Here is a 26,047-nt window from a genome sequence, read left to right on the forward strand (position 1 = left end):
TATGGGGAAATATTAACTTCCCCCTTCTGTCCATAATATTCAGAAATGTTTCCTCCTATACTACTATTAAATATGTTCTAAGTTGCCAACCAGAATGGGTGAGGAGGAATTGAAACTGAAAAATAAGGGGGGATTAGAAATGTGAATAGATAAATGGCAGATCATAAAGGAAGAGAGGAAAATGAAGGAAGAGATCTGGAACAGAGAAATGTAGGAAAATACAATGAAAGTAATTTTTTTTTTTTTTTGCTATCACACACTAACAAGGCTGCCCCTTGGCAAGATCTGGCTGTGTAGAAGCTGGGTTAGAACGAAAGGAAGAAGGAAACCATAGACCTTGTTAGGAGGCTGTATCCTGACGTTGACTATAGCTTGTGTCCTGGCTGGTTTTCCCTTGCTCCAGTGCAGGCTTGGCTGATGGGATTAGCAGGATCTGGTCAGCAAATGGTTTCCCTCATCCTTGTGGTAAACTTTAAAGAAAGGCCCAGCTCTTTTGCTGTGCTCTGTCTTTCCTGCACTGCTAGTGGTTGTAGCCAGTTTGGTGTAGTGGTTAGGAGCGCGGACTCTAATCTGGGAGAACCAGGTGATTCCCAACTCCTCCTCATGCAGCTGCTGGATGACCTTAGGCAAGCCACAGTTCTCTCAGAGCTGATCTCTCAAGAGCAGTTCTTGAAAGAGCTCTCTCAGCCTCACCTACCTCACAGCGTGTCTGTTGTGGGGAGGGGAAGGGAAAGGAGATTGTAAGTCACTCTGAGTGAATGGTGGGGTATAAATCCAGTATCTTCTTCATAACTGCATGAGAATTTTTTTAAAAAATAATTCATTGAATAAAGCATGATGCCAGCTTTGGAGACCTTCCAGCTGACTTGGGCCCTCAAATTTTGTTTCCCCAGTCTCCCCCTGTCAGTGGCTCTGGGGTCTAGCAGGCTGCAGGGGGGAGCCACCGCTGCTGAGGTGGCAAAGCTGGGGTGAAGTGAGGTTCAGGCAGCCCCCATTGTGACCACCTCCATTGATGCAGCAAAGCTGGGTTCAAGTATGTTGGGTGGGCTGCCAGTGGACCAAAGCTTCTTTTCCAACCCCCGGCTAGGGTGCCCAGCTGAAGTGTGCAGCAGCTCTCCCTCACCACTGCAACAAAGAAGTAGTGCCTGCAAATTATTTAAACCACCACCCCCATTTTTTTTCACGGGTTTCTAGATTTGTCTGTAAACCTGGGGTGGGGGCAAATTTGCAGGAAAAACTTCCTGCTCTCCATCTGGCCCCAATCCACAAATGTCAGTATCTATAGATCGGGGTATAGTTGGCTACTAGGTATATTGATAGTGCCCTTAACAAGGTGTATGATTCAAGATTGTTGTGTACTTTGCAGTTCTGAAACACAAAGAATCAAATCCATTTCCAAACATTCATCCTAATCACGGAGACAAATTTTGTTTGTCAGAGAAGGAAGACAAAAAGGGACCCTTACATCAGCTAACAAATCCATTACAAATAGTGTTGCCAGGTGACCTGGAGAAACATGTCCCACCTCTTTAATAGAGGTGGGCAATGTCTGAAGATGGGCAGGTGAAGCTTTTCATGGCATGGGGGAAAAACATGGTAAAAATCTTATTAAACCTCTGTTAAAGGGACGGGACGGGACACTTTTTCTCCAAGCAAGTTGACAAATATAATTACAGATGGTGGATTTATTTCCCCACCATGATACTTATGAGCAGTTGCCATTCTTACTGCTATTAAGAGGTGAGAAATGATTTTTAGATGTTCTCACTTCAGAATAGTGTGTGGTTCTAACAGTCCTATGTTAGATTTAAAAGGGTTTGTGTTTTGCTACAAGCTGTGAGAAATGCAAGAAAATGCAAGGTGATGTTAATGATGGTAAATGGCTATTAGTAATATTTTAAATGAATGTAAGTAGTTCAAGAGACAATTGGTTTAAGAGTTCCATCAATCTAAGGATTCAGATTTGTAGTTTCAGATGATTTGAAGAGTTCTTTGTATATTTAATTAATTCTGCAATGCAATTTATCCTGTCCCATGGAATATTAAAAGTGGCCTTGTTTGAAGATATGGTGGTAGTTCTGAATGAATGCTTTTTTCCTGATCAAGTGGAATGTAGTGATCCAGTCAAGTTGTCCAATTTTATCTACACATCAACTCACAATTTCCAGTTCATTTCAGTGGAACTTACTTCCTTATAAGAGATGTAGGATTGAAGTGTGTCACTGATTCATCATGCCTGGGTAATATGAATATTAAAAAGGGGATGTACATGTACTGTACTTGATATTTTATATATGTATGCATTAGTCAGGATACAGAGTTAATTGACTAGAAAAATGCAAGGCTCAAAATTTCTTCTTCTTCTAGGTCTTTTAGAAGAGACAATCCCATATGAAGATGGGACTACTGGTGTTCATGCGTAACCTGCTACTTGCCCTCTGTCTCTTTCTGGTGTTGGGCTTTCTCTATTACTCAGCTTGGAAACTGCATCTTCTCCGATGGGAGGATTCAAGTAAGTATAATTGCTATGCAGGCCATCTGAGAGTTTTGGTTGTCATGTGACCAAGCAGTTTCCATGGATTTCTAGTGTTCTTACAGTGGAACAATTTGGAACAAACCCAGGTCATTGTTGGATCTTTCCTTCTGCTGCAGAGATTGGTATTACCTTTTTAATAATCCCTGGATTGATTATATAGGATATGAACAGCATCCGTATGTTCTGATGTTATGAATTAATGTGTAGGTTTCTGTCTCTATTAGTACAAATACATTTTCATAGAAATGGCTGTTGTTAGTGCTGCTTCTAGGTAAATTCTTGAGAGTTGTGTTAGTCTACTAGCTTTCTTTACTGTGCTTTAAAAAAAATCTTACATCAATGGAGACCATGGTGGTGTCATATTTTTCTGTCTTAGATAAAATTTGCACAGGCATTCACCTATGGGATAGTTTTGCATAGTGAGATATCCATGGTATACATTGCATGCCAGTGCGTGACTGAACTGGGGTATCCAAGCCACAGAGGTTGCAGTCACTGTGCTGGTGTTTGCATGGAGTTAAAAACATCTTCAGTGACTAGACACTTGTGTTTCCTGATGCATTAGAATTTTGGTTCCAGTATGCAAGCTGAATCCATTATCTGGTATTTAAAAGTATTTATTTAAAGCATTTCTATCCTGCTTTTCCTCCCAAATAGGATCACAAAGGCAGCAAACATCAAAACAACATTTATTTATATATTTATTTAATATAATATATAAAATAACTCGATAAATATATTAACTCACACACACAAGTGCACCAGAACCAGAGAGGATGGCTATTAATAGTCAAATGAAGGAAGGTTCACTTCTTCAGGATTTTCTGAAGTTCAAAGGAGCCAAGCAGTAAAAAATACTGCTGCCATAGTGGTAGTGGTTATTTTCAGTCCAGTCTTTGACTGTGATAAGTAGTTTGTGCAGAATAATTTGGGCTTTCTTGTCAGGCTTATCATTTCCTTTTGGGGGGGATAATGCTTTCTGTCATTTACTTCTTTTGTGTTGGTTCTCATCATATTCAGCATTTTATTAATCTTTTGACATAGTGAGTAAACTACATATGTTATGTTCTTCTCTTATGTAAGTGTTCTGGCTTTATGGTTTTTTTAAAAAAATAATTACTGTTTGAGCAAGTGTACACTTCAGTTTTGGATCTTTGAGATATTGAAGACAGCGTCTTCTGACTGGAAGGAGCAAAGCTAGTTATACTTTTAATATAAAGCTGAGGTGATCAGCTTTGCACATCCTACTGAGGCACTGTGGATTATTACTGTTCCTGGCAGCACCCAAACTAGTATTTGGACCCCTTACAGAATATCTAATGAAAATACAGTATGCTGGATACAGTGACTGCTTCTGCAAGGGTGGTAGATTTTCCCCTTTCCTCGTGTCCGACCAGGAGTTCCTTTTGACCCCAGGAGAGCTGATTCCTGTGGCAGAAAAATAGCCACATGTGTCAGGGAGCTGCAGTGATTAGGAGAACTGGAGAAAATTGCTCTCTTTTCTGTCTGTGGAGTTCCACAAGAGACCTGCAACCCTGAGAAATTAAAATTCCCAGAATCAGAAGGAACTGCTGAACAGTAGGGAAAAATTGGGACGATCTGCAGCCTTCAGCATCTTCCACTGATAGACTGCTGGATCCAACCCAGCATTTTTCTTGGAGCTCATACACTGGCCTTTAAAAAATCTGAAGCATTGAAGGAACCATTGCTATGAGCTCAGTAAAAGCTAGGCATTGTACAATATTAGGGGGCTCTGGTTTAGTTTCATATATATCTACAGCTTGGTCTTATTTTATTTTATTATTGTTAAAAATGCAAGTACAGAAGAAACACTGTATCAACATACATTCTCAGATTGTAGGTACACAAGGTTTCCTTAACAAGATACAGTAACAAAGTAGATCCATTATTCCTTAATTCTGTCCAAGATACCCAGGTTGTTAGTTCTTCCAAACGTCATAAAAAAACTTCTGAGGGGAAAATAAGTAAGTCCAGGCCTTTAACATAGTTAATTACATACTATACAAAACTTCTTTATATTGTGATTCTAACTTAGCCACATCTTTTGTTGTTTTGCAGAGCTGTAAATCATATCAGAATATAATCATCCTTCCCTTTTTCTAAGAGTGCTTTCCTACTAGGAATTTTCTTCTTCCACAGTTTGGCAAATGCTAATCTAGTTGCCATCCCTGCATACAATACAATCACCCAGGACTGTTTTCTTTTAATGGTTGACTCATTTGACCTAAGGTCTCAAGTGAGGCCACACTAAATTGTTATTGTTGTTATTGTTATTACTTTAAAAATAAAGTGGGATTTAAAGTATATAGAAATATATTGTTATTGTTGTCATTGTCATTATTATTATTATTACTACTACTACTACTATTAGTAGTAATAATGACAACAATAAATAGATTTCTATATACTTTAAATCCCACTTTATTTTTAAATTTAGAATTAATCCTTTGGAAATTTTTCTTAACTCCATCATAAAAAATTCATATTTTTGTTCCACATAATCACTACTGAGAAGAATTTTGCCATGACTAAAGAAATACTCATCCTTTAATAAAAATTGTATGATCTTGGTACAGTATTGACAGAACTGTGAAGAGACACTAAAGTCTTCAGGACTGGATTCAACCATGTTGCACTATATAGGTCAAGCTGTGGGCAATACAAAATTATCTGATCCAATGTTTCAAGCTCTCCCCATCCACAATATCTGTCCTGGAATGCGATTTTCATATTGAAGTCCCTTAGAATTGCTGATGGGAGTGTATTCATCCTGGCTAGGAAAAGGCTCGACTATAGGCGGGAATTTTTTGAAATTTCAAATAGGCTGGCAGGGCAGATGGAGGTCAGAGACTAACTGAAATAATGAATAAACCTTACGTGCTCTAAAGGATGTACTTATCCTGTCTAACTCTGTTATTCTCTTTTTCAGAAGGGAGATTGCTGCAATTTTGCCCAGTTCTGCAGAGTTTCGATTTTTATTTCTAGCATTCTTCTTTTTCCACCAATAAGTTGGAACCATCTGCTCCCATGACTTGCTTTATTTTGGCCAATAGCCCAAAGCCATGTATAGAAAAGAGAACCTTCATTCTCATACTCATAGCTTGAAGCCAGGCACATGCCTCTAGCAATCTCAGCACAAGTGTTTCCCTCAGAGCAGTACTGGAAATGTAGTTAGGGACCCCCAGGATCCTTTTCACAAAGTGGGTTAGAGGTTGATCATTTTTCTCATTCACTTCCTCAGCCCATATCTCCGCTCCGTAAGTAACTTGTGGAGTTACGTCAGCCTGAAATATGGCCAGTGCAGAAGGGACAAAATGTCCCCCCCTTCTTGTAGAAAAAACTTGATAGTACTGTTTTAAGATAGATGCAGTATAGTTTAACAAACATAGTTCCAGTGTAGGTATGACCTTATTTATTGAATTTGATTTGTATCCCGCCCTTCCTGCTAGAACATAATATAATGAGAAAACGTTATAACTGCTTTTCAAAAATTTCTCTGGTACATTTTCACCACATATGAGTAACGTTGGCATGAGGTACACCACGTGTACAGATGCCACTCAGCTCTGTCTCACACTTTCAGCTTATCCCAGGGAGGCTGTAGAAACCCTGAACTGTTGCTGGAGGCAGTTTTGGAGTGAATACAGCCTAATAAACTGAAGCTTAATTGCAATGAGACAGAAGCACTACTGGTGAGTGGAAGGTCTGACCTGGAATCTAAGGCAGAGGTGTTGAATTCATTTGTTATGAGGGCCAGATCTGACATTAATGTCTCTTTTTTGGGCTGGGCCGTATGTGCCATAAAATGTAACATGAGGTATCGAAAATATAAACTTTATAAAGATGATTTCAGATGCCGAATGGCAATAGCAGGCGTGACTTCATTAGGTCTGATCTGCAGAGGGGTAGTAGGCGTGGATTATTAGCATTGGTAATAAGATAGGAAACCTAGGTCTCAGTTTGGTACAGGAGGATTCAGTCCAGGAGGATGCAAAGAATAAATGGAAATAAGTCTGAAGAAGTGAGCAGTGACTCACGAAAGCACATACCCTACTACAAATTTTGTTAGTCTTTAAGGTGCTACTGGACTCTTACTCTTTTTACTGCTGTTAGAAACTACAGCATTCAAAAACCAATGGGTGAACATTTTAACCTTGCAGGACATTTAGTTGCTAACCTAAGAGTAGCAGTTCTTTTACAAAGGAATTTCAAAGGGAGATTAGAAAGAGAGACTGCTGAACTGCAACTGATAATGAAGCTCAAGACAATGCATTTTCCAGGACTGAACTGTGACCTAGGTTTCTTCTCTCATTACCAATTCCAGCTATTGTCATTTGGCGTCTGAAATCACTTCGCTGTCCAAGATATAAGGACAGTTGGACTCATATTCTAGCTGTATCTGAAGAAGTGAGCAGTGGCTCATGCCCTGCCACCAATTTTGTTAGTCGTTAAGGTGCTGCTGTTCCCTTTCACTAATAAATAATGCAAGCTCTGCTGTTTCCCCTCCCCATCTGTTAGAACTGGAAAGAGAGATCTTTTTGCCATGGGAGAGATCTCTCCAAGTGCCATGGGACTCCATCTCTCCCTCTTCCTCCCACTTCCCCTCTCTCTGAAGAAGTGTGCTTGCACACAAAAGCGTATACCTGGAATAAAACATTGTTGGTCTTCTTAAAAGTGCCATGGGACTCTGTTTTTCTCTCTCTCTCTGGCTGTTTTCCCCCTCCCACCCCAGAGAAGGAGGAGCCCTCAGCCAATCGGGGGGAAGGGAGGCTTGGCTTTCTTTTTCTCCTCTGTGAAGCAGGAAATAGGAGGGACTGCGTAAAAGGAGCTGTGATGCAGGAAACAGGAAGCAGCAGAGAGCTGGATAGTAGTCCTGCAGGGGCCGGATCTGGCCCCGGGCCATATTTTTGACACCCCTGATTTAAGGCATCATCGATTCTGGATTGGGTTACACTCTCCTTGAAAGAACAGGTCCATAATAGTCTGGGGGTGCTCTTGGACCCAGACCTGCTGCTGGATAAGCAGGTGGCAGCTGTGGCCTGGAGTGCCTTTTATCAGCTTTGAGTGATTAGCTAGCTGTGGCCTTTCCTGGGTGGAAATGTTCTGGCCACTGTGGATTCATGCCCTGGGTTATATCTAGATTAGATTACTGCTGTTTTTCCAGGGACAAATCAAGGTTCTGTTGTTGACTTTTAAAGCCCTATATGGTTTGGGGCCAACATATCTGAAGGACTGCCTACTCCCTTATGAACCTACCCAGTCCTCTGCCAAGACCCTGTTTTGGGTATTCCTGCCTTCTGAGATTAGGTGGGTGGCCATCTGGGAGAAGGCCTACTTGGTCATGCCACCGAAACTCTGGAACTGTCTCCCCAGGGAAACTTGTCTGTCCTCTCTTGTTACCATCTTCTGCTAGTGGATGAAGACTTTTTTGTTTTGTTCGATTCTCCCTCGGTGATTCCCTCCTTCATGCTCAATGTTTTAATTGCTGTTTTTATATTTCGGTATGTGTTTTAGCTCTGATTTGAATAATGTGTTTTTGTTGTTTTTAATGGTTAAGATGTGATTTTATTAGGTTTTTAGTTTGTTAGATGCCTTGGTGGCCATTATGAGGGTAGAAAAGTGGGCTCTCAATCAGTCATTTATTATGGTCACAGACCAGCAGAATAAAACATAAATTAACAGTGTGGCTGTTGGTACCAGTGAACCAATAGACAACAAAGTAAAGGCATATCCATAGTTAATACTGTACCAAAATCCAGACCCAGCTCTCACCTGAGTCAGGGAAAATATAAAATAAACCCTTTGGTAAGCATTTTTGTCCATGTTTTCAGCATATTATGCAAATGAAATTGTGTGTTTTTCATTGGATAACATAAGTTTCTCAGAGGAGGCTAGCTTTCTTACAAAAATCCATTAAATAGTCTTAACATCAATAAACTCTGGAACATGACAGACTGAGATGGCATTATTACTATTTAATGAAACTGTTATATAATATTACAGTTCCATTCTTAATTAGAACCCAATAATGGTCTATACAAGCAGTGTCTCAACATATGCAGTCATTTTCACGCCAACCAACTCTTTTTAAATTTTATTTTATAACATCCTTGTTTAGTTTAAAAATTCAAATACAATATATTCTGTAATTGCTGCAATTATTGCATATCTCATTATATAACTTCACAAAGGGATCTGTATATCATGCCAAATTGATTTGTATAATACCTCAAATCTGCAGACATTTAACTTCAGTCAACAAGATGTTGGCCTGACACACTCTAGTATGGTCACTGCAGTCTGTATGAAGGACAATGTTGAGACATCATGTAAGGCCCTGTAATGTCTAGGTACAGAATGTATGTTTTAGATAAGGTAGCAGTCAATTTATTTATCCTAAGATCAAGAATATGCTTGGTAGGCTTGGTAACATTAACTCATAGGTAAGTACAGAAACGAAAACTTCAGGGTGCATAAAAAATGGATTCCGATGTCTGCTTTGACCATACGGACTTTTGTTGGCAGGATGATGTTTCTACATTTTATTATGCTGTCTAGGTTTGCCATCGCTTTCCTCCCAAGGAGCAGGTGTCTTTTAATTCCATGGCTGCAGTCACCATCTGCAGTGATCTTGGATCCCTGGAACGTGAAGTCTGTCACTGCTTCTATGACTTCCTCTTCTATTTGCCAAGGAGTGATGGGGCCGGATGCCATGATTTTAGTTTTTTTTATGTTGAACTTCAAGCCAACTTTTGCGCTCTCCTCTTTGACTGAAGCTTCAGCAAGAGGCTCTTTAGGTCCTCTTCACTTTCTGCCATTAGAGCGGTATCGTCTGCATATCTGAGGTGGTTGATCTTTCGCATGTCTCTTGAGAAACCTGTATAAGGGTCAAAAAGTGAAAGTTAGAACTGGATATGGAACAACTGATTGCTTTAGCATCGGCAAAGGAGTACAACAAGGATGTATACTGTCACCTTAGTAATTTAATTTATATGCAGAGTAAATCATGCGAAATGCTGGCCTGGATGAATCACAAGCCGGAATTAAGATTGCTGGGAAAAAGATCAACAACCTCAGATATGCAGACAATACCACTCTAATAGCAGAAAGTGCAGGAGTTCAGAGCAGCTGTGAGGAACTCCCTTATCCCCGAGTATGTGGGGTTTTGTTTCTTTAACCTTTCACAGGCAGGAGCAGTCTTATTTTCAACTGACACTGTCTGCCAGCCTCTGTTCTCCCAGGAACACACACAGTTTGCTCTTCTGTCACAGACTAAGCCACTTATTGTCTCTGGGGCTTTTAATGAACACTGTCTTTTTTGTTTTATAGGATAGATCTTAATGTTTAACTTAGTCAGATCCTGTCAGACACTGAGGCACATGCAATTTGGAACAGTAAAACCAAATAAAGATTTTATTTACAAAGACAGGCAGGCAGAGAAAATATGGACACGGGAAAAATTTGATGTTTGTGGATATGTAGTTGCAGATGGTATATTTCAGCTTTCGGTTAGTTCCTTTATAAACAGTTTAGATGTCACAGTACAAAACACGCTTTCACTCTCAACTCAACCCCTGTGCTGTTTTAGACGGCCAGTTTTGGGTGGATTTCTCAGGTATTCTTCCCCTTCACAGAGAAACCCCTCTGCTGTGCCTTGGTTTAGGTTTTGGACAACCACTAGTCCAATAAACACTTCTGGCACACACTAAAATCCACTAAACCAGACTCCCTCTCCAGCAGGGTATAAACTCTTAGTGAGATGAATGTGTATCTTTTGTTTCACCACAAGGAGTTTATTTTTCTTTTAAGACTCCTTAGTTGTCACTGTAATAAATAACTACATTTGGCTCTTCTCAGATTCCCTTAATATTGGGATCTGTAGAGAAGGCTCATTTGCTCATTGGACTCAGAGATGTTCAACCAGACTTCTCAGTCCCCTGGCACAGAATCAACTGACTAAAATCAACTGCCAGTCTCAACTGCCAAACTCCAACTGTCAAGAGTTTGTTTTTTTCCATTAGAACCCTCCCCTGAGTTCTGCATCAGAATTACATCATCCCTGCTAGTCATGTGACTGCAGGTGTCTTGTCTTGTAGGCTGATCCCAAGCTTGGAGTCCGTCACAGCAGCATATCCCCAGCCCCCAGGTTACCTGTGCAACAACCATGTGAAGTAGGTAGGCTATATGGGGAGGGAGAGAGAGGGACTGTTTCAAGCTACCCATTGAACCTAATGGTGAAGAGCTGATTGGAACTTGGGTCTTCTGGTACTTGTCTGACACTCTAGCTACTGTAACACACTGGCTCTCAAGGTATCTCTCCCTTATAATAATAGAATAGCAACGTTCTATTTCGCAACGTTCTAAATTTGGCCTCTTTAGTGTTAGGCCGGAAGAACTGCCACTCAGAAGACACTGGCTGGGTTGACTGGCTGCTTTGTGCAGTCCCGCCCAGCGTTCCAAGGTCATTTTCATGTGGAAGCTGATTGGACTTCACTCCATTCCACACCTCAAACTCACCCCCCCCCCGGCAAGGCAGTTGGAATGTTCAGTTGCATAACATACCTCATAGGGGAGAGGAGAATGATGTCAGCTGCCCTTTCCCTAGGCAGAGGCTGGGGGGGGGGTTGTAAAACTTAAGACAGACAGGCAGATTAAGGTTGGCTGTTGGTTGCCAGGAAAGGACATAGCGTTGCCAACTCCAGGTTGGAAACTTCCAGGATATTTTAGGGATGAAGCCTGTTGAGGGTGGGGTCTGAGGAGGAGGAGGAAGAGGGGGACCTCAGACAGATACAATGCCATACTGCCCACACTCCAGACAAGCTGTTGCCAGTCTCCAGGTGACAGCTGGAGAGATCTTAAAGATTTGGTGCTAATTCAAAGTATTGCAATTTATCAACAGAGAAGTGTTTTGGAAAATCTTTAGGAATTGTTTGGTGCATTTACGATGGGGCTCCTGGGGAACTATTGTTGCCAATCTTGGCCCAGCAACCATCAAAACATTCTCTTCAACCCCAGGCCGCTGGCGGGAGCCGCGGTCGCCCGGGCCGAGATTGGGGGGGCAAGGCGGGCGACAGAAGGCCGAGGCCTCCGTCGGCCGGCCCTCTACAGAATCCACCCCCCAAACCTCCAGGTATTTCCCTCCTTAGAGCTGGCAGCCCTACATTCCCCTCAGTGCCTGTTGGTAGGCAACTAAGCTTGGTCCTGTCACCTACTTTGGCCTTTGGGAGAAAACACATTGGGGCCAGTCCTGATAGGGTTGCCAACTCCAGATGGGAAATTCCTGGAGATTTGAGGGATGGAGCCTGAAGAGGGTGAGGTTTGAGGAGGGGTGGGACCTCAGACAGGTACACTGCCATAGACTCCACCCTCCAATCCAGTCAATCCCACATAGGGAACCATTATTGCCAATCTCCAGGTGAGGGCTGGAGAGCACTCAGAATTACAGTCAGCTGAAGTCAAAGGGGCAGATAATGGTAGGTTGATGGTTAGCTGGGAAGGAGATGGGGTTGCCAACTACATGCTGACAAATTCCTGGGGATTTGAGGGGTGGAGCCTGGAGAGGGTGGGGTTTGCAGAGGGGTGGGACCTCAGACAGGTAGAATGCCATAGACTACACCCTCCAAACCAGCCACTTTGTCCTGGGTAACAATTGCTGCCAATGTCCAGGTGAGGGCTACAGATCACTCACAATTACAACTGCTCTTCAGGTAGCAGAGATCAGTTCCTCTGGAGAAAACAGTGGACTCTGTCATTATACCCTGCTGAGGTCACCTCAGCAAATTGACACTGTTTGCCCAAAGCCAGAGCACTGCCCCAGAGCCTCTTTCTAGATCTCGTTGTATTGCTTTCACAACGGGCTTTACTGCTAGTAATGAATAAAACACTACTATACTGTTCAGTGTCTTCAAGTAGATGATATTTATTAGCCACTTGAGGGCAGCAAATGCCTTTCTCTTGCACTTTCTAGAAGTTACGTATCTTACAGATGAATCAAACTTATCCCAATGACCCTTTTATCCTCTCTTCCTACAACTGTGTTTGTGGGTATGTCTTCAATCACTGTTTTGAGTAGTCTAGCATAGTTTTGAACATTTTTCTTAGAACATCTTGCATGCATCTGTTGTTGGGACTTGCCTGTTTTAACAGTACCTAGGAAACAGGATCTTTAATTCTATAGAAATCCCATAGGTCTTTTGCTTGATGTGGAACCCTTCAAATCAATTATTTTATTCTAAATTGTTCTGTCTGTGGCCTGTTACAGTGGACTAAGGTGAATAAAGTACAGAAATTTAACTGAACTACATTTATCCAAGGCATTGTTTAAAGGTTAAAGATACTCTTATTCTTTGGATTCCCAGGCATTGTTTTGTAAGAGCAAATTAAAGGTTGGTGGTTAAGGTTAAAGGGCACTGCCCACACACTGAAAGTCTTATAATTGGATAGAAAAGGAAAGTAGGGGAATCGTTCCACCAAAGCCATTATCTTTTGGCTTAGCCTATATTATAGAATGGTTTTAATGATAAAATGGAAATATCCCTGTCTGTGTGAACGTGAGCTCTGAGAATGGAAAACAGATGGGATGAATATATAGTGCTACGGGCCTTTTGGCCCTGGTTTTCAAAGGTTCTCCTTAGCTTTTGGTTATTCTCTAACAAAGAATGCTGATTAATGGATAGTGAAAGCCAGCTAGGACTGTAGATCACATTTAATTTTATGAGTTTCTTGTCATTCCATAAAGGACTTTGGGGGAACATACACAGTTTCCTTTCTTCTCATTATGCTCCCCATTATGTTCATTGGAACCCTGCGAGGGAGATTAGGCTGATAGCGTGTGTGTGTTTGTGTTTGTGTGACATGCCCAAGGTCACCCAGTGAGTTCTATGACTGGGGTGGAATTTGAACCAGACTTCCTGATCCTGTTCCATCATTAATTTTAAAAAAATCATTTTTATTAATTTTCTAACATTAACGAACAATACATGGAGCGAAGACAAAATACAGTGCGTCCAACTATAAAACGTTGCATAAAGGGATAGACTCAAACCTATAGGGTTAGCCATTTGAGATAGAGAGGATTAGGGGGAAAGATGTCTAGAGACTGTAAGTAGGACACTATTGGGTACCAAGTTGACACAAATTTAGAGAGGTGTGGCATATCAAACTGTGCACTGTTGAGCGAATCAGTAATCTTTGCCATGACGAGGTGCTCCCATAGCTTGTCTTGCCAAGCTGAAACTGTTGGTGCTGCAGGGGATTTCCAGCCAGTAGCAATTGTTAGGCGGGCTATTGCAAGGAGAGTTGAGAAGAGTTCTTTCCTGTGGCTCTGGATGGAGTCGTCCCACTGGTTTAGTAAGAAAATTTCTGGTGAGAAAGTGATGTTTTGTGCTGTGATGATCTCCTTTTCCAGGAACTCTCCTTCCTGGAATTGTGTCAAGCCCGCTAGTGTGGCGTCAATGAATGTCAGTTGAGTGTTGTTTGGGGCATAAATAGATACAAATGTTACCTTGATTTCCTCTATCGAGCCTTTCACGAAAATGTATCTGCCTATAGGGTCTTTAACTGTTGCTTCTAATTTAAAATGGACATTTTTACTTATTAATATAGCTACACCTCTCGGTTTGGATGAACCTTGGGCATGCAGTTGAATATGAAAAAGGTTGTGACGTGGTATTTGGCCTTCTTGTGATTTGAGATGGGTTTCCTGTAGGAAGACCACATCCGTTTTTTTCTTCCTTAGGTGTTGCATCAGTCTCTTTCTTTTGAATCCTCGAATGTTAACCGAGCATAATTTCATGTTATTTTGTCAAATTGTGCGTGATGTGCACTGCTGTTCATGGCCTCAAGGTTTGTGTGCAGCTACTTTTTATGGTGCTGAGATAAGTTAACTTTCCAAGCTTCTGGGTTGGCTCTGTAGATGGAGTTTGTTATCTGCACTCCAGTTGGAAACAGTGAGTCTTATCCCAAATGGAGCTAGGTGATTATAGAATACTTTACACTATCAGTAATGTTAATTAAGAAGACAATTATGACAGTTAACTATAGAGAAGGACGCACTGAAAAAAACAACAACAGAAGTATCAAGCACTATAACAAGTATTAAATGGAACGTTTTCCCAACCCCCCCTTCCCCCCACCCTTGCCCTTATCCCCTAACACTCGACACTAACAATAATAATAAGCTATAGTTTTGAGTCTTATTGATCTTTTCACAGTCAGTAACGTAAGATTGCTGGTCTTTATCTTCTTAAAAGAGGTTGGTGATTCTTGGGAGGGGGGTAAAAGTCCTGATAGTAACAGCGGCTTACTTGGAGCACTCAGGGTTTGTTGCATCCAGGGCGAGCAACTCGTTGGGGAGCTTTAATGAGACACAACCTAGCCCCCTCCTGCCCTTATTTGGAGTGGAGATCGGCAACTTAGCGTGTAAGTGTGCGAAACAGAGGGTTTATTAGGGGAAGAAAGAAAATTGGCTGTGGACTAATGGGTTAAGAGGAAGTGACTTCAATTAATATCCTGTAGGAGGGGGGAGTTGGCAATATCTTTCGTGTCTGAGAGTACATGCTGGCGAATTGGTAGTTTTGAGACTTTTTCTGGGGTCGATGTATGCTGCAACTTGTGCTTGGAAGATTTTCTTGTGTCCAGATCGTCAAGGAGCTTTAAGGAATATAACAATCTATTTCCAGAGTCTTCGTCGTATGTAAGCATTGGCTTGCCTTGGTGAGTAACTTGTAGTTTCCCAGTCAGGAGCCATTTGTACTTCATTTTATTTGCTTGAAGTTTTTCTGTGGTCAGTCTTAGTTGAAATCTGATAGCTGGAGCTTCTTGAGGGAGATCTGGAAAAACTGCGATGTGAGCTTCGTTGAATTTTAGACCTCCATTCTTCCTGGTTTCCTTCAGTATTCTGGCTCTGGTCTTCCAGTCGGGTAGTTGGATTAGAAAGTCTCTCAGGACTCGTCTGTGGGGATTGTTGATGGATCCCAACCAGAAAGCTCTAGTTATGTTGAGGGAGGGTGGCTGGGCAATTTTCATCGCTGTTCCAAGCCATTCTTGTATTGAAGTAGTGGGGTTTTTTGCTTCCTCAGCCCCCTCAGGGATCCCTCTTAGTTTCAGGTTAAGTTTTTTCAGTTCAGTTTCAATTTTGATAAAACGACCTTTGCTTTGTTCCTCAAAGCATTTTAAGTCTTTAATTTCATTCTTGGCTGATGTGCTCATTTTTAAGGCTGAGTCAGCTGTTTGTGTGGTTATTTTCAAGGTGGTTTGAATTTCTTGAAGTTGTTCTTTGATGAGTAACATAGACATATGAATTTTATCACTTAGCCTAAATTCTAGTTGTTGAAGCAGTAATGGGATGTCCTGTATACTGAATGCCGGTTTTGTCAGTTCCTCTGGTCCGAGGGCATCCACCATTTTTGCGGTGGATCTGTAACGGTGAAGTTGTTGATTTTATTTTGTCTTCCTTACTGTTCGGAGTTTTCTGGATCACCCTCAATGGCCTGAGTTATCACTTCCCCCCATTTGGTTGTGAATTGGTTGCCGAAAGTGTTTATTTTTATTGAGAGAGCGGGGTGTGTGTGTGCGGGGCGGAGGTTTAGGCAGCCGAATGGGTCGACATTGCTGCACGCCTCTCCTGTTCCATCATTAATCACACTGACAAGTAACTGTCATGAGCTGAGGCGATGTTTCAAAAAGGAATTCAGAGACTGAAAAAATATATAGTCTTGAGTTTTGGAGCTATCTGTTAGAAAGCTGTTATGGGGAGCTCTGAGAATGTGTGGTTGCTTTTGGTGGACTCATGATGCTTTTAGACCACTGCCTTCTGTGCCTGCTTGCTCCTCCTGCTGTACCTGTATACTTATAAACAGTCTCTACTACCAGAAAATAGATATTAAAAACTGCCCTGGCACTTCCTATTTTTTAAAAAATGGTATACATAAAACAGTCTGATATATATATAAAAGCCCTGGCATATTGGCACTTTCCAGTAATCCCATTGGCTGTGCTGTGTGCTCCATCAGCCATTGACCCATCAACTGTCACTCAAGAGCACTTGTGTGCCATTGGCTGGGTGTTGGGTCAGCTACTCTCTCCTGCCCGCTGCCAGCCTGGCCAATGTTCTGTGTCAGAATAAACTGCCAAAATGGCTGTCTCTCCTGACAAAGATGCTTCTCCTGCTCGGCTCCTCTGTGGCTGGCTGGCTACTGAAGTGGGCTAGTGGCCTTCAAACCATTTTCTTCTCCTCTTGCTGTGCGGCTCACTTTCCCCTCAGTGGCTGTTGCTAGGCAACCAAGCTTGGTTCTGTCAGTAAAAAGACAAAGGCAGGAGGCCCTTTGCAGGCCTACTTTGGCCTTTGTGGGGAACTCATAGGGGCCAGTCCCAACTAGGGTTGCCAGCTCCAGGTTGGGAAATTCCTGGAGATTTTGTGGTGAAGTCTATGGAAGCCAGAGTTTGGAGAGGGGGGAGGCCTCAGCTGAATAGAATGCCATAGAGTTCACCCTCCAAAGCAGTTATTTTCTCCAGGGGGAGAGAGAGAGATCTGTTGTCTGGAGTTCGGTTGTGATACAGGTGATACCACAGCCAGTTACAAAATGTCATCGGTTTATGTTTTGTTCAATGACTGTGAATAAAACTTATCTAACTTAGGTGCATGGGATGAGCAGCCCCATAGCTGTCCACTTTGAACTTTGTTGCCAATGTGTGACATATTGGAAGGTTCAAGATGTAAATAGTAATTAGTTCCATTTGAGAGCTTTGGCAGTTTTTTATTAGGCATTTTTCATCTCCTCACCAATGCCAAAAACTGAATTGTTGTATAGGATTCTTTCAGTCCATTTGAAATGTTCCACTACAGCCCTGGGCTGTTGGTGTTGATCACAGACAGGTTTTTTATTTACTTGTGTGGTGGTTGTGGGAGCACTGGACAGAGACCAGTTCCTAGCCAACATAGTTTTAACATCTGGATTTGGCAGCTAGTGCATGAAGCTAATTCTAGAGCTCCTCGTCTTTTAAAGATGTACAGTGCTTCTGCTGAGTCTACTTTGGATAAGAAATATTAACTTGGTTTCTGTGCTATCCTTGCTGGGAAATATTGGAATGGTTGTTTTATGCTGAGAACTTTGATGCAGATGCAGTCAACAGTTGAACCTGCTCTGATCAACTGATTGTTTATATGTGAGTTGAAAACCAGATTGAATCACTTCTTAGCTTTACTTAGCATTTTAATGGGCACCATGCTGAGTAACTTTTTATTTTTTTTATTTATTTACATGTGATTTCTATACCGCTCATGACCCCTAATGGGTCTCAGAGCGGTTTACATTAGATTATTGTAGTCAAACCTAACTAGGGCCACAATTTGTGCGGGGGGTGGTGGTTACCTAACGGCACCCAGACGGCGGGTTTTTCTTTCCTTCCTCACTCTTGGCGGCTCCAGGCGTAGTCTCGGCGCTCCGGGCAGTCGGCAACCATCGGTGGGCTTCTTTGATGGATCCTCCGTCGGCGCACACTGCTTTTTGGACTGCGGCTTCGGCTATTCGTCCCAGCAGGCTCCAGCCGCGCCGCGTCTCCTCGCTGTTGCGTCGTCTGGCCCCACCTCCATCCGATGTTGCCTCCACGGTTCGTCGGACACCGCCATTGTTCTTCCTCACCGCCTCTCTCACTGCCGCCTCTCTCTCGCCTCTCCCATTGCCGCCGCCGCCGTTAGCCCTCCTGGCACGGAACCAGGAGGAGGGTGCCCCCTGCCTTTAAGGCAGGTACCCATTTCTCTACTTGATGTTACATTTCGAGCCGCTGGGTTGGCGGGAGCTGGCTGTTTATTATTATGGCTGTTCGCTATTGATGTTACTGCCAGGTGCTTAAGCTGCCTGCGCCACCGCAGTATCCAGTAATCAGCTGCATACCAGGATATTCTGCCTAAATTGCTTGTACTTGATAGGGTCTGTTAGATCGCCGCTAACAAAGATCTGGAGAGTGATTTCAGCAAAGTGATTCAGCTTTATTGAAGTAACGAACAAGCACTGAAACACATTCATAACCGGAACAGATTAACAGTGGGAGCTGGGCTCCTTTTAAACAATCCCGGCTAACATAGCCACGCCTATTTACAATAATCAACCAATGAGGTTGTTTGGATAAGGACCAATGAGAGTCTTTCCCTCGTAGGGAACAGGCACAGTTCTGATTGGTCGCTGCTACAGAGCGACCAATAGGAAGTTCGTTAGGAGGAGCCGTAGCTTGGCTTGAAGCTTTACATGGGAGGTCAATGAGGCGATTCATGTAAGCATTTCAGTACATTACAATTCCTCCCCCCTAAGTTAAGACATCATACCCTTTTAGTTTTCATACATTCCAAGTCATCAAAAGTTTACATCAGCCATTACAAAACATTTCATTGCAGTCGTAATCAGCAAGGTATGATGGTGGCTGCCGCGTACGCTGAGACCTGCGGAGCTGTACAGGCTCAGGAGGCAAGCTGAACTGTGGGCTAGTTATGGGCTCAGCAATGGCTGGGTCAGGCACACTCGCATCAGAGATTGCAACTTCGAAGGCAGGGGTCTGCCCTTCTTCGGGGATTGTACTCACCCTGGAGGTCTGAAATCAAGGTCTGAGGACTCAGCTGTCGGAGAGTCAGCGCTGTCCTTCGCCCAACGTCTTCTTAGCTGATCTATATGGCGCCACCATTTCCTGCCATCCGGTAGTTCCACTACATACATTCTGGTGCCTATGTTTTCGCGCACCACCCCAGGAATCCAAGAATGCCCCCCAGCATAATTTCTGGCAAAAACCTTGTCTCCAGCCTCAAATATGCGCACCTTCGCTAGTGACTCTTTTCGCTCAGGCTGCTGTTCGTTTAAGTCCGGATGCAACCGGTTTAAACGGGTCGTTAGTCGCCTGCCCATTAGTAATTCGGCCGGATTGCAGCCCGTGGCACTACATGGGGTTGTATGTTGCCTTAACAGGAAAGAGCCTAGTCTCTGATTCCAGTCCCCCTCGCTCATTTTGCCCAGAGCCTCTTTGGCTGTACGGACCATTCTCTCTGCCTGTCCATTTGATGCTGGATGGAACGGGGCAGAGGTAACCTGGCGAATGCCGTTGTTTGCTAGGAATTGGGTAAATTCCTGTGAGGTAAACTGAGGCCCGTTGTCACTGACGACCATGTCCGGCAATCCGTGGGTTGCGAAAAGCCTTCGTAGCGCATGAATTACAGCGGTAGAAGTGGTCGAGTGCATATGCACCACTTCCAGCCACTTAGACCAGGCATCTACAATAATTAGGAACATTTGTCCCTGTATGGGGCCAGCAAAATCTACATGCACCCTAGACCAGGGTTTTCCAGTAGATTCCCACCTTTGAGGGAAAGCCTGTGGAGGCTCATGTCTGCTTTGTTGGCACGGCATACACCCCCGCACCCATTCCTCAATTTCCGCATCTCGTCCAGGCCACCAAACGTACCCTCGTGCTAGTGCTTTCATATGTACCATGCCCGGGTGTCCCTCGTGTAAGGATTCAAGTACTCTGTTCCTGAGTTTGTCAGGAACTACCACCCAGTTTCCCCATAAGACACACCCTTTAGAGCTCCTTTTGGCGGGCTCTGTATGGCTTGAATTCGGGCTCTAAGCTCCCAACAGGCCACCCCTTCCATACCCAGTTGAGTACACTGGCCAACACGCTGTCTTTAGATGTTAGCAACGCCATTTCCTTCGATGAGACTGGAGCCATTGGGAGCTCATCAATCACTAACACCTCATATGCAGGAGCAGGGTCTGTTCCAATGTTCGGCAAAGGGCAGTGGCTGAGCGCATCCGTGTGCCCAATTGCTTTCCCAGGCCGGTGTTCCAAGTCAAAGTCGTATGCCTGCAAAAAAATCGCCCATCTAAGCATTCTAGGGGACATAATATTCGGCAGTTGATTATCGGGCGCAAAAATCCCCAGTAGTGGCTTGTAGTCAGTTACCAGCAAAAACCTTCTGCCAAAAATAAAATCGTGGAACTTTTTGACAGCCGCTACTAATGCCAGACCTTCCTTATCTATCTGGGCATAGTTCCTCTCTGCCGCAGATAGAGACCTTGAGTAAAAAGCGATAGGCGCTTCGCTCCCATCAGGCATCAGATGGCTCAAAACTGCGCCTACTCCAAACGGTGAAGCATCTGCCGCTAACACCAGGAGCTTGTGCTCATCGTAATGAGTCAACACATCGTTAGAAGTTAACAGCTCCTTAACTCCCTCAAAAGCCCTTTCTTCGGCTTGTCCCCATTTCCATTTTGCCTCTTTATGCAAAAGAGCATGCAAAGTAGCGGCCACTGATGCCTTATGTGGTAAAAACGCATGATAATTGAGCAGTCCGAGGAAGGACTGTAGCTCTTTTTTACTCACCGGCCTGGGGGCGTTTTGAATTGCGGTCACCTTCTCGCCCGTAGGGTGCACTCCTTTTTCATCAATGCGAAAACCTAAAAACTCTACACTGTCAATCCCCAGTGTACACTTTGACCGCTTTACTTTAAGACCTGCACCCTGGAAGCGTTTCAGTACCTCTTTTACACGGTCTAATAACTCCTGCTCAGACCCTCCAGCAATCAAGAGAGATGGTCAGTGTGGCAGTGGTCAATCATGGTGATGGGGGGAATGTGCAGGGAAGTTAAATGAGATCATGCATATACAGTCAGCTAATTACCCCAGTTGAACACATTAAAACTGTTTGAATCCTTTTCCAAAATGTTTTTGAACATTCAGTTGGATTTGCATATAGCAAACAGATTGCAACCTGTGATTTAATATCTTTAGCTTTAACATAAGTTGACAGCAAAGTTTTTTATTTATATATTTTCCCATTTATTATGGAATTGCAGTAAGGAAAAATGTGTAACTGTGGATTATTTACAGTGCTATCCTAAACAAATTTATATTGTTGTAAGCCCATTGAAGGAGCTGCGGTGGCTCAAGTGGTTAAGACGCTGAACTGCAGGCTGTGGAAGGTCAGTAGTTCAGCAGTTCGAGACCCGGGTGCCGCATGATGGAGTGAGCTCCCATCTCTAGTTCCAGCTCCTGCCAACCTAGCAGTTCGAATGCAAGAAATTGCAAGTAGATAAATAGGTACCACTTCGGTGGGAAGGTAACAGCGTTCCGTGCACCTTGGTGTTTAGTCATGCCGGCCATATGACCACGGAAACGTCTTCGGAAAGCGCTGGCTCTTCGGCTTTGAAACAGAGATGAGCACCGCAACCCTAGAGTCGGATTCGACTGGCTTTCGAGCAAGGGAACCTTTACCTTTAAGCCCATTGACTATAGTGGTTTAGAAGAGCGTAACTCTGTTCAGGATTGCACTGTTATTGAACTTAGGGTGTCTGTAATATGGTGGTTATTGGCCAGGCCTAGATGGTCTTCATTTGACTCTGACTGGATAAGGGTCTTTCAAGGGTTACCCTAGCTGATTAGTCCATGCACGGATCAGCTTCATGTTTTCTTCTGCATCCTTTCTCCTGGTTTGCAAATTTCTTTTTCTTGTCCCCATATTATCCTGCCTATGGGGGGATTCGTCTCTCTCTAACTCAATGTCCATTGTGACCACTTCCCCTATGTTTACAAAAATATATGAGGGCTGTAGATTGGCAGTTTTTAAAAAAATAGGACTGGGCATCGTTCCCCTCAACCCTAGAGCTATGAACATTGGATTGAATCCTCTCAAGAAAGAATTAACATAAAAACCATACTATTGTTTTCTTCCCATCTGTAGAGTGTTATTCTGTGCATCTCTCTGTCTTCTGCAATCAACAGTACACGTTCTTTACACATTAAGCATTTGGTTCCTGTTTGTTCATTCTAAGTCAGCTTCAAATACAATTAAGATTTTGCCTTCTAATGTAGTTATGTGGATTCTTTTAATGTTAAACAATTATTGGCATGATTTTGTACTGCAGTCTTGTTTGTCTAACCTCAGTTTCTGTGTTCAGTAGAGCGTTTTACTAATCCTTGGGTTTTGTTGTTAGTCAGACATTCGTGCCTAAGAGGAAATTTCTTGGCAAAAGAAAAGTTTTAAAAGCTTTAAATGCCAGCATCAGCTTGCGTGGTGGGTAGCAGAGAAGATTCTACTTCCCATCACTGACTGCTGAAAGGGAAAAACAATGTGGTGCTGGGCTGCAGAACCATGCAGGCACAGAACTATGGAATGAAGTGCAGAACTCAGCACTGCAAGTGATGTCATTGCCTGCACTTGCTCTGGGATCTACTATCAGTTCTGTAGTTAAGTGCCTGCATGGTACTGCAGTTGCTACCCCAGCATCTCAGTCACTCTAGTAAGTGTACCTTCTCCGGTGGTCCTGGTAGGAGCTCTTCCGCCAGGCCTTTGCATAGGAGCCGCCGCCGTCACTGTACCACCACCGAGTTGCCATCTTCGATGGTGGATTAGATCTGGAGGTGAGCTGGCCCTGGGCAGACGCCTATTCAACCGAAGAATGTATGTTGTCAGGTTAGGTTGTTGAATGGAACTCATCTTGGATTAGAAAACTTTAACATCAAGAGCACCGCACTTTATTTAATGATTGTTTTATACTGTTTAATGATTGCTTTTATGTTGTTTTAACTGTTGTTATGGTAATTGCCTCTGTTGTAGCTGCCCTGAGCCCATTGGGGAGGGCGGGGTACAAATCTAATAAATAAATAAATAAATGTTCTATATACAGAGTAAGGAAAAACTTTGCAATCAAACTTATATTTGTTGTAGAGAAAATTGGAAGCCTTCTATTTTATGTATGTTTTTTCTTTTGCTTTCTTTTATTTTCTCAATACAAACAAAACTGAAAAAAAGCTCTGTCAGATAATGATGAAGGGAGCTCTGACTCTCAAAAGATTATATCCCCAAAACCTTGTTTGTCTCTAAGATGCTATGGGACTCAAATCTATCTGTTCTACTGCAGACCAATATGGCTACCTTCTGAGCCAAAAGGAGTCACTTCTGATAGCACAGAAGACTGTTTGAAGGGAAAGGCTTAAAGCAAGCATGGGAATTTAAAGAATACAACAGACTAAACAGTTCCCTACAAGTTGATTTCATATTTCATTCATTACAAATTTGGATCCAATCCTAAACTAAACTTTGCCAGGACTAACCAGTTGTAAGCTTCTGGATCAGTGACAGTTTACTCTGTGAACTGTCATTACAGGAAAACAATGAAAAAACAAATTATATTTAAAAAGTGCTTTACAAGCTGAATGAATATGATGTATTGCTTTTAAAGTCCCCTTTTTTCTAATTTGCCCAAAAGATTTTAAAAACCTCTGCACACTTACACATTGGCAAAAATATTTGTTGCATGTGGATAATGCCAGCTCCTTGGCACTGACACCTGTTAAACACATTTGAGCTATATATTACTATTTTCACATGTACATGTAAGGAATTTTAAGCGTACCATTTAAAATGTAGTGTGGGAACATAATCACAGCACCACTGCCAGCCCTGTAGCCAGGAAGTTTTTTCGAGGGTTGTCAGGGCACCAGGGGGTGCCAATTAAATCTGCGGCAGATTGGCTGGGGAGGGGAAGGGGAGGTGGGCAGACATGCCTGGATTCCCTGCCTCATCTTCTCCAGGTGCCCCATGGTTGCGGGGCACCTAGAGAAGATCGGGCAGGGAACCCAGGCATGTTTAGAATGCCTTTTCCGGACAAACTCAGGGAAGGGGGGGATTTAAATGCCCTTCTTTCCCTTCTCCAGATGGGGAAGGGAAAGAAAGGCATTTTAAACATGCCTGTGTTCCCTGCCCGATCTTCTCCAGTTGCACCTGGAGGCACCTGGAGAAGATCAGGCAGGGAATCCAGGCATGCTTGTATGCCTGTCAGGGGGTGTGGCATATGCAAATAAGCTCCTGCACCTCCTTTTCTACAAAATGACCCCTGTTGAAACCCATTAACAAACTATGCAATTAGAAGATATTCACACAAACATTATGAAGTCCTTGGTGCTTTCACACCCAGGGAGAAGTGAAAACAAAGAACATGAGTACAGACCCCCATTTAAAGCTGCCCTAGTTCTGAAGTATATTACTCAGAATGCATCTGTCCAACATAAAACATATTTCTAATATACTTCTAATAAGAAAACTGAACCACTTTAAGAATTACTAAATTAGAAAGGCAGCATATAAAAGTCCAAAATAAACAGCCTAAATATATGGGGACATTATAGAAATAGGTACACCCTCCTGAGCAACTCCTTTAGAAATATCTAATACAAAAGAAAGAAAAAAAAACACCACAGCCAAAGCTAAATGTATTTAACACACGAAAATGTACTCTGGTTGAAATGTTTTATTCTACTAAATATTTTGCCAAGGAGGAAAAGAAGGCACAAGCCAGGTAATCAAGGAAATGCACAAGCAATACATCTGTCAGACAGAGGAAGCCCCGTCCAAATTCACCTTTGGTTAACAAGACCATTCAAAACCTTGGCTTCAGCCAATCTCTTTTGTGGATTTACTTTCATGTTACAAATCACCACATTTTTTTCAGCAGATACCAGATTCCATGCTGTGATACACAAATGCATACATACAGTCATAAGGCTGGAGAAAGACACACCGGCCTCTGTCTCCAGCCAGTGAACTAAGGGAAACTGGAAGATTATACCATCAACCTCCCAAGAAGATCATTTATGGGAAAGGAAGGAGCAGCTTCAACCAGAGAATGAGCAGCCACAGAGAGCTTTCTTCCCCCATGTCCCTCAGAAAGAACAAATCTCAAATTTGTAATGTTCTTGGACTACAGATATGAGGTGGAAATATGCTCCAGCCATACTTGATACCTGCATAATATATCTAAAACCAAGAACACCAGTAAGGGAAGATCACACTGGAACCTACTATTAATGCAAACTTTGTCCCAACATTATTCAAGTGATCCCCCCTCTTTACATTCCCCCTTCCCTTCTGTGGCTCATATTATTTAGTTGGCAAGCCTGGGGGCTGAGCTGGCATCTCTTGATTGATGGAAGCTGTTTTGAGCCATGAGTATCTGAAAAGCAGAATATAAATATAATAAAATAAATAAACCCTAAAGTAAGGCAAAGAATCACATTAGCATCTGTTAAAACAATATAAAAATTGAGACAGTACTGGATTGGGATCTCCCTGCAGGGAAAGCAACATGTTTCATTACAAGCCATTTCAGATTTCTATCACCCATTTGTCTGAATATAAAAACAGCCATACACCTAGCAGATCGAAAGCAAGAAATTGCAAATAGATAAGTAGGTACCACTGTTGTGATTCACATGTCTAGGTCAGGCTGGCCTAGATGGGTTTAATCTAATGTCAGTGTAAGGGACAGCTAGAAGCTGCAAAGGGAGGCTGGCTCAAACTGGTTTGAAGCAGTCCAGCCTGGCACTGAGTATTACATCAGGATTGCATCAGCTGTGTGGTGATTGGCTCATGGATGTATATATGTAAGGATTGTACAGTGTGTCACAGTCTATCACTTGAATTGGTTGCAGCGGAGCATTTTGACACTG

The 26,047-nt window shown here is 42.8% G+C and overlaps 1 protein-coding gene across 1 annotated transcript in view; it reads left to right on the forward strand.

Moving 5' to 3' along the window:
* The window catches only part of ST3GAL3 (ST3 beta-galactoside alpha-2,3-sialyltransferase 3), a 360,651-nt gene that overhangs the window by 11,537 nt on the left and 323,067 nt on the right, over nt 1-26,047 (forward strand). The window contains exon 2 of the mRNA XM_015422952.1: nt 2,368-2,512. Within this exon, the coding sequence (XP_015278438.1) occupies nt 2,392-2,512 (121 nt within the window). The 5' untranslated portion in view covers nt 2,368-2,391. The remainder of the gene's footprint in view (nt 1-2,367; nt 2,513-26,047) is intronic.

This window comes from Gekko japonicus, unplaced genomic scaffold, assembly GCF_001447785.1.
Source record: "Gekko japonicus isolate JY-2015 unplaced genomic scaffold, Gekko_japonicus_V1.1 scaffold117, whole genome shotgun sequence".
Lineage (NCBI taxonomy): Eukaryota > Metazoa > Chordata > Lepidosauria > Squamata > Gekkonidae > Gekko > Gekko japonicus.